This window comes from Pangasianodon hypophthalmus, chromosome 23 (genome assembly GCF_027358585.1).
Source record: "Pangasianodon hypophthalmus isolate fPanHyp1 chromosome 23, fPanHyp1.pri, whole genome shotgun sequence".
Taxonomy (NCBI): domain Eukaryota; kingdom Metazoa; phylum Chordata; class Actinopteri; order Siluriformes; family Pangasiidae; genus Pangasianodon; species Pangasianodon hypophthalmus.
In genome coordinates, this window is record NC_069732.1 from 10462095 (window position 1) to 10474783 (window position 12689).

At 38.8% G+C, this 12689-nt stretch overlaps 1 protein-coding gene across 4 annotated transcripts; it reads right to left on the reverse strand.

Moving 5' to 3' along the window:
- Nucleotides 1–384: 384 nt before the first annotated feature.
- On the reverse strand, nt 385–11944 carry anln (anillin, actin binding protein). Of its 4 annotated transcripts, none has more exons than XM_026929908.3 (25): nt 11717–11944; nt 9712–9862; nt 8978–9397; nt 8434–8768; nt 7951–8329; nt 7623–7822; nt 7427–7531; nt 7086–7182; nt 6775–6867; nt 6460–6599; nt 6007–6155; nt 5771–5912; nt 5549–5684; nt 5285–5473; nt 4716–4842; nt 4580–4628; nt 4447–4500; nt 4280–4312; nt 3687–3708; nt 3486–3598; nt 3127–3180; nt 2728–2814; nt 2506–2613; nt 2245–2417; nt 385–2025 (listed from the first exon to the last, which is right to left on the reverse strand). In XM_026929908.3, exons 1-25 carry the CDS (start codon nt 11732–11734, stop codon nt 1911–1913), a joined length of 3489 nt encoding a protein of 1162 aa, XP_026785709.3. In that variant the 5' UTR covers nt 11735–11944; the 3' UTR covers nt 385–1910. The 4 variants fall into 4 exon arrangements, with proteins under 4 accessions (XP_026785709.3, XP_026785705.3, XP_026785707.3 ...); XM_026929904.3 differs by having other exon boundaries at nt 6460–6698; XM_026929906.3 differs by having other exon boundaries at nt 6460–6680; nt 11717–11943.
- Between the last annotated feature and the right edge of the window lie 745 nt (nt 11945–12689).

Sequence of the window (12689 nt, forward strand, 5' to 3'; positions counted from 1 at the left end):
ACATTGTACATGTTCATAATTAGTGAAATAAATATTGAAAATACCAACCTGGTTTGTTTAAACCACAGAAACATTTTTGAACTCTCCCAAACCTGACAGAATACACATGTAAAAGGTTTGAATGATTACTGTACTTAATTGGTCTGAGAAATTTATTAGAGCCAGTCATAGATTTGTTGCACTGCCATCTCATAACTAATTAGTTACTCATCACTGCTGCCAGAATTGTGGCTCTTGTACAGGAAAAAGATGGTTGGCTGTCACTCGCTAGTATGAACAACAGGGTTACTGCTAAAGTGTACATCAGCAAGGTACTGAGTGACATCACTGAGAAAGTAACCTAAAAGAATTAATGCATAATTAAAGTGATACCCATGCACAGGATTGGTTAAAGCTGCTGGCTTTTATTGGAGTGTCAGCACTGCATATTTCTTGACACTACATTTGGAGTGTTTAAAACAGGGTGGGAAACCAAGAAGCATACTCAAGTGCCTTAATAAATTTGTCCACTAGTCACAGCAAATCACAACATAGTGTTAAGGCTTTTAAGCAGGCATCTATGTGCATTTAAGCCATATTAATAGAAGAAAATGCTAGTAATAAAGGAAAAAAAGCCATTGTCTGCTTTGTGTCAACAACAAAAACTATATGTGTCTACATAGTTCACATACACTCAAAGTGAAACTGGTGTGATGTAGATCTTTTGTCTTAAAAGATCTACTGCAAGATAAAACAGTTAAAGCAGCTATTGACATTAAGTGTGCACTTTAGTAGTTTCAGCAGCTAAGAATACAGTCTTGGCACTCTGCATTATAAAGCATCTTAAAGTTAACTGATCACGCAAAAATAAATTTAATAAAATAAAGTGAAAAACAGTTCCGACGTCCATCGTCAGCCTTGTTGACCAGCCGAATTCAACTGTTCATACATGAAATGTTTATAAAGTACTTTGACATTGTTCAACCCACAGAGAATATATATAAAACTAGAATAAAAGTTCCCTGAATAAAAGCAAAACAACCCTCCTGATTATATATAAATGACATGCTCTCAGTATTTACAAATATACTAAGGTATAGTAACACCATAAAACTAAAATATATCTAAGATGTAAGCATGAAGCTTGACATTGTATTAATAAAATCCAAGACATGTAGTTCTCAACATATTGTGTGTAGCAAACACTCCAGCGTTAATATTAAATAAACACTGTCCTATGTTTTATGATTATATTGAGCACTGCTGAAAATAATATACTAAAAATGCTTTAGTGTGGCTTATGTTACTGTGTAAACATTATTCCACTATAACTGAAGCGGTTACTATTTTCATATTTTATTACAGCACACATATTGGCAGTTCAGCAAAACCTGGTTTAAATATAAAGATTGAAGCAGAAATTTTACATATCTGAATGCAAGCCAACTGCATTTTATTGAGGAAATTGTTCAGTATAGTCTAGAGCTTTAAACTGCAGTAACTATGCCAATCAAACTAAATCTTGCTTCCTGTATTTAAGAGAAACCCTACAAAGTGTGTCACTGATTTCATTAACCATGAACCAACACATGGCTTTCTTTTCGATATTGTAAACAGTCATTTGTGATTTATAATTCAATACACTGTTCAGGTTCATGATGTTAAGTTGTACAGTCAACATTTAGTTGCTCTAAACATCAGCATGTACCCTTTACAAAAAATGTGAGGTGGATTATTCTCTTCTACGAAATGCTTAAATGTTGAGCATTGCTTTATTAAATTTTAATCTCCCATGTCCATGACTTCACTCAAATATACACTTCCTTAACTTTATATTCCACTGTAAACGTTTTGTAACTTTGATATTGTATTGCACTTCTCAGCAAACAGTTTGATGTAGAATGAGAGCCTATGATCTTTTTCTGGCAGGGTCACACTGGCCTGTAACACGAGTCTGGCTGCCACATGCGCAGGTCCACTAGGATTTGATTGAGCTTCCGCATCCACAGATTTCTCTCTTCTTTTGTGTCAGCACTAAGCCAGTTCCTGTATGTTAAATGATGCAGACATAAATTACTGGTAAATTCCAGAACTGAGATTCCTTGATGCATACATACTAGATTTGCACAACATTTTCTAGCATTTCTTTATTTATCTTTTCACATATTATTAGAGATAGTTGGATAGTGATAGTGATATCCATTCCTAACCACTCAGAGTTACAGATCACAGATTGTACTGAGCATGTACTGAGTAGAGTCTTACTTTGTGACACACATGGTGTTCTTGCACTGGCTGACCAGAGTTTCTTTGTCATCGTCCCTTTGTGGTCTCACTGTAATCAGTTCAAAGGTGTTGGGCCGGGCACAGAACTCACGGTTAGCAGGCTCCACTTTACGACTTGTACAGCTTGCCAAATTGATACGACCAATAGGATTCTACAAAAAACAGATCACGTATTTAACAATTTATCTTCCGATTTGTCAAAGATATAGCATTGATGAAATCCCACTCTATTTTGCCGACCTTGCGTTTTTCATCATCAGGATAAGTCCAGTAGGAGATGCAGTACCCTGAGAGGACACACCATCTCCTGTGCCAGGCTCCAAAGCCACTGACATCTTCAAACATGGTCTATAAATTGTGATAGATGTGACAGTGCAAATATTATTACCATGTCAAGCAATAATATGTATTATAAAGAACTGATATTTTGTGATCCATATGCAAGGGCTATAGGACACTGACCAAAAAGCCCCTTTCCTGCACATGCGAGTCGACCTCACACTGCATCTTGAGGTAAATATGGCCTTCCAAAGGACACAGAAAAGGCACCTAGATGTTTGGAGGTGAAGATGGGAGTTTAGAAAACGTGCTTAACAGTTTCAGTTAAACATGTGGCATTTAAAAAAAAAAAAAAAAAAAAAAAAAAAAAAAGAAAGAAAGAAAAAAAAAGAAGAAACGAAACATACAGTATTCGCGGAAAAGAGAGAATACCCAATGGGAGGGTAAACAAGTGAGGACACACAAAGGTGACTTGGGTTAGTAACACAATGTAAATTAGTTGCAAAGCAAAATACGATTAAGACAAAACAGCCAACAAGCATCCAACCCCTGTGTTACTGAACATGAAACAAATATAAAAACCTTATTCTGAAACATGTCACTGAGAAGCCTGCTCTCACACCCTTCATATCTGATCTATAAAGAGAGAAATGAGTGCGCATAAACAAGCTGATCTCTACAAGTAGCACTGCACCATGCTAGTATTAGGAAGACTTTAATGCTTTGCTTGGGGAACATGCAAATTAAATGCATACAAAGAACTCTCTTTTGTGTCCTGAATAAGCCCATTGGAGGGAGAGGAGGAGAAAAAAGAAAAAAAAGAAAAGAAAAAAAAAAAAACCCAACAACAACAAAAAAAACCTCTCTCTCTCATCATGCCAAAACCATATTTTTTTTAATCTCAACTGCAAGAATCATACAAAGCACACCATGAAGTTTACCTTTTCCAGAGGAAATTTGTTTTTTCCAATAGCAGCCAAGGTTAACTTGTGTGATCCAACAAGAGCAAAGTTGCTGGTGCGCACTGCATTCGGACCCCCAGGGCTTGCCACTACTACAAACACAAACACAGTGTTATCCAAGCTGCATGCTTAAACTGTAATAATTAAGCAAATTAAGCATTGCTTTTACTGAATACTCACCAGGTGTTTGTAGATTGCTTTTCTGTTATAGAAGACAAAAAAAAGTTTTTTAATAATATCACAGAACTAAACACCTGTCAGCAACAGATTGTCCAAAGCCTTTAGTAAATATGAATTTAAGATGGAGAATGTTCAGATAATTTACACATTTTATTTATACATGTACCATCAGCTTTTAAAAACAAACAAACAAAAAAAAAACCTTACACTACAGTCAGGTTTGTCTGATATATTTGATAACACTAAGCTTTAAAATGATCTCTATCTATTTATCTATCCATCTATCTGTCTGATTCACTGGCAGTCTGCTACCACATCAGCCAATCACTTTTGCTCTTCATTCATGAAACCGTCATCTGCACCAACATGGTCAACACAACCTTTACTTTTAGCTCAGAACTCCTTAGTAAGAATTCCTCGCAGCACATTTGTGAATATGTTTTAAGGAGAAACTCTTAGTCCCTCTTAGGAGAACACTCTGCTCCTTAGTGCCTCTTAGTGGTAAGATAAGATTCTGTGTGAATACGACCCCAGAACATTGTGCATTTCATGACAGTGCATAAGCAATTAAGAATTTGCAAGAGTTTACTTACAGTGATAGCAAGGAATCTCTTGGGGGTGATTGCCTAATGGGAGAAGACAAAACATTAAACAGTCTCACACATTACATTTGTAGCACACCAAGGACAGCGAGTAGATTCTTAAAACCCTATATTTTCATTTGCACTAGTAGTAACAAACAAAACAGAAAGACTCGTACCTTGGACTTAGCGGGCTTCTTTCTTTTATCAGCGAACAGCTCACGTTTCAGAACCTGAGAAAACAGAATATCTAGCACTGAAAAATGTCTAAATTATGCATGATTAAAAACAGAAAATGAAAAATTTACTTACAAGATAGTAAACCTCAATATCAATCTCAAAGTCACTGGATACATCAGGCCTGAAATGTGAAAAGAAGAAAATGAAAATGGATGTAATAAAAGGTGGGAGTAATATCCACACTGGTGACAGAGCCATTTAGACTCACAGAGTGAACTTGGTGGAAAAGGTCAAGGCATCCCCACTGAGTGCATTGTTGGTGTTGGCCAGAGGAGTAGCAACTGTATTTTCAGCTCCAGCACGGATCATCACAAAGAAGTAATGGCTTCCAGATTCTTTATTTAAAAAAAACAAAAAATAATAAAAAGTAAAATAGATCTCCAACGTAACCACTGAACAGTGATAAACTACACATTTAATTAATGAAGTTTGAAACTGAAAACATCAAAATCACCATATGGACGCAAACTGCATATTTTGATTGGGGTGCAATATATCTTTTGATAAAAATATCTTATCACGATACTTGACATTTTCAAATGTAACAGAACAAAATAGATTTCACTGTCTAATCAGCTAATTTTACTTTAATAACAGAGTCAGTGTTATAAAAGTACTGACTATACTTACAGTACTCTCAGAAGGTGCATGTTGGCATTGTTTATTACAATATCTGTACTATAATCTTCACATCATCAAGACTTAATACTGATATCTAATCTTTTGCAACAGAACCTTTACAGAACACTGAAAAAAATAAAACAACACAGGACGTACCAGGCTTATTAGCGGCGGAACAGACAAAGTCGGCCTTAAGAGGTAATCGAAGCTCCTGCAGTGTGATGGAGCCCTTGGAGGCAGGCACGCCCATGTCATCCTGGGCTTTGGAAGAGCTTTTCTTCTGAACTGCTGGTCCCTCTGCCTTCAGCCGATCCAGCGCAGCTTTCAGAGCCACCCTCCTCTCAGCTGGACAAAGAACAGGCCATTATATCTAATACAAAAAGCAATGGTCTAGATCCCTGCTGGTCACTGGTCACTCACTGGCTATAAGCAGCAGCCTCTCAGCTTCAGCCTCCACCTGAGAGCCCTTTCCATGCTCCTCGTCTGTGCAGCAGTTCAATGCCTGACTGGCTTGATGGATCACTGTCTGCTGCATGTTCATCTCATTGGTCAAAACCTGAAAGCACCAACGAGACAACTTGAAACTAACTAACCACACAAGTACATATTTTTCCAGACAAAATCATTGTTACTTTGAATCACCTGCATCTTTTGTTTAATGCTAGTGTGACTGGTATTCCGTGGCTCTTCCATTCTTTGTGACACATCTTCCTTCCTCACAATCACCTGTTTCACCTCAGGTCTCTCGGTCTCTTTCACTCTGGTTGATCTGTATGCATCAATGCTGAAATACAGAGGTACCCATTCAGTACATATGGTGGTATGATGATGATTAATGGTATTTAGCTTCATATTTAATCATGGCACTGTATGATTACCTGTAGGGAAGTTTGTGCTCTTCTTCTAGGGTCTCAATGCTGTCAGAAGAGCCAGCGCGAAGCATTCGTGTCCTTTGGAATTTTGTGGGCCTGGAAACACCTTCAGGAGTCTTATTTTTCTCAATAAATGAGCTGGCTGGGGTTGATGTCTGATACACCACAAGAAAAACGTATGTAGTATGGAAATAAAAACGTTTACAATATTTTGGTGGTAATTATAGTTTTTGGTCCACCAGGCCTGTAAAGCAGGGGTGTCAGACACTAGTGTCGAATGGCCACAGCACCGCAGAGATCATTTAAACGCACCCAATTTAACTAACCAGGCTTTCTACGTGCTGAACTTAGTTCTTTACAAAAGGAGAATACAAATCTGATTTGAGACGTAGTCATCCAAAGTTTGACACTACAGATCTAAGCATAATAATGACACTGCCTTTCCTGTGCTAGACTCACCATGACTTTCCTCTCAGGGCTCTTGACCACAGCGGCTACAGTCTCTGCCAGCGGGGTGAGGAGAGACATGGAGGAGATGTTTAGAGCATCTTCCTCCTCATCTTCTTCAGCATCATGCTCATCATTCTCCTCCAAAACATCTTCAAAAAGATGGTTAATGACCTCAGAGTTAATGGAGCCATCTACATTCATCTCGATCTCATGTATCTCCTCCTCTGTTTCTACAAAATCAAGAGGAACTGTTTAAGGACATTCACAGATACGCAACTACATGCAAACATGACAAGCAACATGGAGAGCTTTTAATCTTCTTGCCTTTTTCTCTTTGCTCATCCATTCCTGCTTTTTCTAGAGGAACATCAACCTTCTTCATTGGGCTTGATAGGACAGGCTTTATATTTGATGTTTCTGATGAAGCAAAGAATCTGGTTAGAAGATAACTCTAGTAGAAGTTAATCATCAAATCATTGTGCCTAGGCCATCAGATAAGTAGGATACTTTAGTACTAATGAATAAATGCAAGGTACCAACCGTACTGGGTTAGTCAATCAACATTACTGTGCTGCATTATATTATTTCTCAAAAAAATTTAGACTTTTTTAAGGGTTAGACTTTTTTTTTTTTACCATTTTCACTGAATTTCGTGTGCAGAATATCCAGCTGTGGTGCCAATGGCTCATCGTTAAGGACTGGGACAGACTTTTTATTGGGTTCTTCCAACTCCTGAGAATGATAAGGAATGCTGCAATCATACCTGTGTTTCTTTCACTTTGCATTGGAGTAAACTCTGAGATTCATTTAAGCTATGAGGTTACATAATTCATAAAGACTGCTTAAAGAGTTGTTTATAGACAACATCTTAGTTTAAGGTGATTCATCAAACAACATTTATGTATATATACACCCAAGCCATTCAGTTCATTCTACATTTATTCAGTCATTATAAGTAAATAAAAGCATTGGCAACCTTAGATTCCGAGTTATTTGTGTCCTCTGTGAGATCCTCTCTGCTTTTCGACATCTTGCTGTTCTGAAATCGACTGCGAACCTGTGCCAATTCTGCCTCACGTTCCTAAGAACAAAAGAAAATTATTTTGTCAGATAAAAATTGAACTCTAGCCACTTCACAAAATATGAAGAGGAAAAAAATTAAGACAACCCACCATTTTCTGCTTCTGAGTGAGGAGGGTAGTACTGGAAGCTCCGTGTGTGACAGTAAGCCTCTCCTGAAGCAGTCTCGATTTGTGAGTGGATGACGGTGTAGCAGCAGGTGTACGAGCCAGACCCACACCGTTAAGAGGAGAACCCTGATTACGTTCTTGGCACTTTTCCCCAAAACGCTCCAAAAATGACTTAACACCCCCTAGGGACAATGCAATGATTTGGACAAAAAAGATGTACATAATAAAATGAAATACCACAGATACCTTGCTTTTTAACTTCTTGCTTTAAATGCAACTTAAGAAATATATTTTTTAATAAGTCACTCACCAGCAGGTCCAACTGGGCCACTTTTCTGTAGGGGTGTTGTATCCTTGTTCAGCCTCTCAGTAGCCTGAGGGAGCACTACACTGGAGGAAGAGTTGGCAGGAACGTTTGTTTTTGCAGGACTTGCATTAACAACTTTTCCTGGTCCTAGTTCTTTGCATGGGGCCTGAGTTTTCAGAGGGCTTTGGGAACACTGGCTAGTCTGAGGAGAAGACGGGACTCTTCCAGATTTGACTGGGGTGGAGTGCTGACTAGAGAAACTCTTCAGGGGGCTGGATGCAGGGGAGAGGTGTCCTTTAGCCAGTTTTGGCTCAGGCATCTCAGTCTTCTGTGGGCTTGGAGGAATCACCCTGGATGATCTGACTGGAGAATAGACTGGTGGCTAGAACAAACCAAACATGAAGTGTGATTAACATCTGGATTAAAAACAAAACAAAACAAAACTCTTTTTTCATGCTCTATGAGAATATGTTTTGTGTTTCCCACCTGCTGAGCGCTGTGCACAGGCTTGCTAGCAACCGGCTGGATAGACTTAGCTTGCTGTGCAGCAGCACTGGTCTTGACACTGGTGTTCATTCCCACACGTGCTGGAGGAGGAACACAGGCCGTGCCAGGCTGCCCTTGTGCATTGTCTCTGTAAGTGGGTGGATGCCCAAGATCATCTTCCCAGGAACTTATTGTCGCAGCAAGGTTTGCCAGTCTGCCCTTCCTGCCTAATGGCTTCTCTGATGTGATGGCTGGAGCTGGATTAGTAGCAATCTCCATCCTCTGGGATTTAACAGGGGACAGGGCTGCACTGTTGGGGACCGGCTCAAAGCTACCTGTAAATACAGTTCAATATGAATGAACATTTTGTATAAACAGTCCCACTGACATTTTAATTAATTCACCACAAGACACAGAGGTGAATTTAATAGTAATCCCATAATCAAATCCTACGGTGATAAGCAACCACATCATAACTTAATAGGCCAATTATGTAACTAAATAAGGTAGCTATTCATCCAAGAACTAACTGACTCAAGCTTACCCTCTGAGTCCCAGTAGTGCCTCTGTTCTGCCAGTCTCTGTAGACGACATTTCATGCCGCTGGCAGCTGGAGTGGGAGCAGGATCGCCTTTGAGAGCTTCGCTGCTTTCCTCCATCATAGAGTGCTTTATCACCTTATCTGTGCATCCTGTTATGGTCTGTGAAGGACAAGCCTCCATTTTCTCATTGCCTGGAGGAGGGTGTGCAAGCCCTGTGCTCGAGTCTGAGCTAGAATGGACAGCCAGTCTCTCCGCTGTGGCTGAGCGGATACTGCTTGGTGCAATGGGGGGCTTCTTGTCCGTTGCGGGATCTGAAGCTGTGACCTGAAGAGCCATGGGCTCCTTGTTCTCCTCTCCAGTGAAACGAGCATTCTCCTCTGAGCAGCGACGCTTAGAAGGAGAGGGTTTGGAAGGGGGAAGTACTGTAATGCAAACAAGTTATTTTATAAAGACAAATTTAAAAATCTGAAATAACAGCACCATCAACAGCATGGTCATTCTCCTAATGAAACAACAAACTTTTTAAATCTTAGCCAAAATTAAGCTATGGGAATTGCATTTCAAAAATTAAGCTAGCGAATGATCGATACTGAGTCTAGTGCATTAAAAACAAAGCTCATCACTCGTATATATTTTGACCCCTGACAACGGATGTTTTCTGTTGATTTAAAATGCAGTTATTGTGTAGCCTCATTCAAGTTAACCTAAACTTAAACTAATCTAAACAAGATGGCACCTTTTTCAGCTGGTGGCTGACTGACGACACTGTTTGTCTCTGTCAGTGGCTCTCTTGACCTCTTGGTCATTTGTCGATTGGCTGCTGTGGGTCTCTCCGCCATCTTCTTCTGAAGATTCTCCCTGCGAGCTCGCGTGCGCTCTAACAGTTTCTGAGTAAACAGTAAAAACACACAGTTCTGTTGAGAAACTCTGCAGGAGACTGTTATATGTTAACAAGGATGTTCAAATGACAAAAGGACCAATATAAAGTTTTGTTAAAAAAAAAAAAGGAAAAAAGAAAAACCGTGATCTGCATACAGACCCAAGACATTTTTTTTTTAAACAAATTGTCTGAATAAAGAAAGGAATTATTTGTAAGACTGGACAAGTAATTGGTATGTTAATATACATTTTAATACCAAATTTTAATCCCCTTTTGATTAATTAATAAAGAACATCTATCCAAAGGTCTCTATAACAGCTGCTAGTCAACTTCTTTCAACTAATCTTTAAGCCTGCTTGATCACAATCTCATCTTTAAGCTTCCCGTTTTAAGCACTGTACTGTTTTTAAATGAATTTGAATATAGCGGTTTCTGTTCCCTCCTCACACTTGCTGTGTGCCTCGTCTGACTAACTGTTCTTCATAAGTGATACAAGCAGAAAGCAATTTCAGTTTTAACTGAGGTTTTATATTTTAAAAATCAGTAAAAAGTAGATATTTTCTAATACAAACTCCATTTTATTTGCTATTAAAAACAGGAATAGAGATCACAGGATGAGGCCAACATGAAGTACTGTCCTCACAGTATTATGCGAGTCATTTTAGTTATCTGTATTGATATTCTTTAAATCTGTGGTTCCCAAAGTGTGGTCCCAGGACCCCCAGAAGGCCGTGAGACATAGCCAGAGGATGCGCAATTATTTTTATTTTGTTACAGTGTTGAAAATCAATAACTATCCACCATTATCAGTGTTATTATATTTGAGTTCTTATAGTTATTAACATGTTTTACTGGTTTAATGGTTTTTGGTTAAATCCAATTCTCATTACTTCAATAACAAGTAGGCTGATAAATAATGTAAAGTTGAATGAAATGATAATTTTAATAAAAATGCACAGGCAAAATATTACTGTACACATGTAAATAATGAACATGGTGTTTGAACTGTAATCGAATCTGTACTGAAGGGGTCCTGGGAATTATTTTAACAGATAAATGGGTCCCCTGGCTGCTAAAAGTTTGAGAACCACCTGTTTAAACAAAGAGATGCTTTTATGGTTTGTGGAACCTTTTTTTTTTTTTTCCCCCCTTTGACTGCCATGATGCTGTTTCTTCCATTGACATTCTCCAGTTTTTGAAACATGCACCCTGAGTTATATCTGCCAATAGTGAATGCCGACCTTCTTAACAGCATGCATATCAAAGACATGACCAACAGCTCAGCATGATCACACACATCCCCAAACTCCTGCAGTTTGGCAGCCTCCGAGCAATGAGTGGAAATTTCAGTTAGTGCAGGTCATTCCCAAAAAATGCTGTCACGTGACACCATTCAGCCATTTCATTGGTGGGATTTGGACATAACCCAAGTCATACCCTGCTCACTGTTAGCTAGTTTTGAGCGCATATATATTTTAAAAATATATATTTTTCAAAATTTGAGAAGTCTGTGAAACCATAAATGAAAACTGTAAACTTCAGAACAAACTCTGAATGGCTAAGACACAGAAAGCCACGCCTTAACATGGTGAACTAGCTAAACAAAGATATGGGTAGTTTGGCTAGCGGGTTATTAGCTAGCGATAACTGCATAACTAGCCACTTATTCTAGTCATTTTTTTAAAAAAGGTTTGCGATAAAAACAGCTACACATCTATTTCACATTTAAATGAATGTACAGTTGGAGTCATTAGTTAGTCAGACAGCTGGCAGCATTAGTGAGTCGTTAGCTACAGTTTGTCAGGAGACTAACATTACTGTTAACTCACACCGCTTCAGAATATTAACAGAAGGTATTTACCTCGGTGAACGGGTCCATTCCGGAGTAGTTTAATCCCAAACTCAAGCTAAATAACACTGTTACACCCCGCTTTCCTCTCTCTATAACCTAACTGAGGACAAATCTTTTTAAATTCCCTTCTACACTCACACACAAACACACACACTACTGCTGCTACTTCTGCTGCTGTTCAAAATTTGAATTTCAGCGCTGCTCTCACTGCGCACTCACTAACGGTCACGTTCACGTCATCGGCCCTCCTGCTCGGCTCGATTCCCATTCAGAGACTATCCACTTGCACTACTCCCTTCAGCGAGGGAATCTGTCTCGGTGCAAACCTGTCAAATGACGCTGGAATATTCAAATAAAACTGAATGTTAATTAATTTTAAGTTATAAATCACCTTTACATTTAAGATTTTAATTATGTTTATTTATTTTAGCTGAAAGGGAATAGGGAAAGTGATCAAGGACGTATTTGAGTTACAGCCCATACTGATGCGGAAAACATATTGGCACCTCCCGAGGGAGTTGCTAAAAGCCCGTTGATGTTTGAAAAGTGTTGGTCGTGGAACATTCCCTGAACCCTGAGTACTGAATACTGAATACTGAAGAGCATAAAGACACAAGCAGGAGAGCTAAATCAGGCTTAACAATGACTACAACCTGTACAGAAGGCACAAACACACACCTTGGAAAGAGCAGATGAAACGGTAGCTAGTTTGACTGGAAGCAAGGCATTGTGGTTCCCAAAGTGCTTTAAAGTTACACTTCAGTGAACAAAAAATGTCCCAGACTTTAAAAAAATTATTATAGCACTTTTACTATGCCCATGTTGTATTTTTAGTGTAGTTTCTCCAGTTGATTGAGTGGAAAATGTGAATCATGGTGTGTCATGTTTATGTAGTATTCCCTGTGAGGGTGCCATTATTTTTGATACAAGCAGGAGAGGATAAATCAGCCTTAACACAGACAACAAGCTATACAAAAGACAT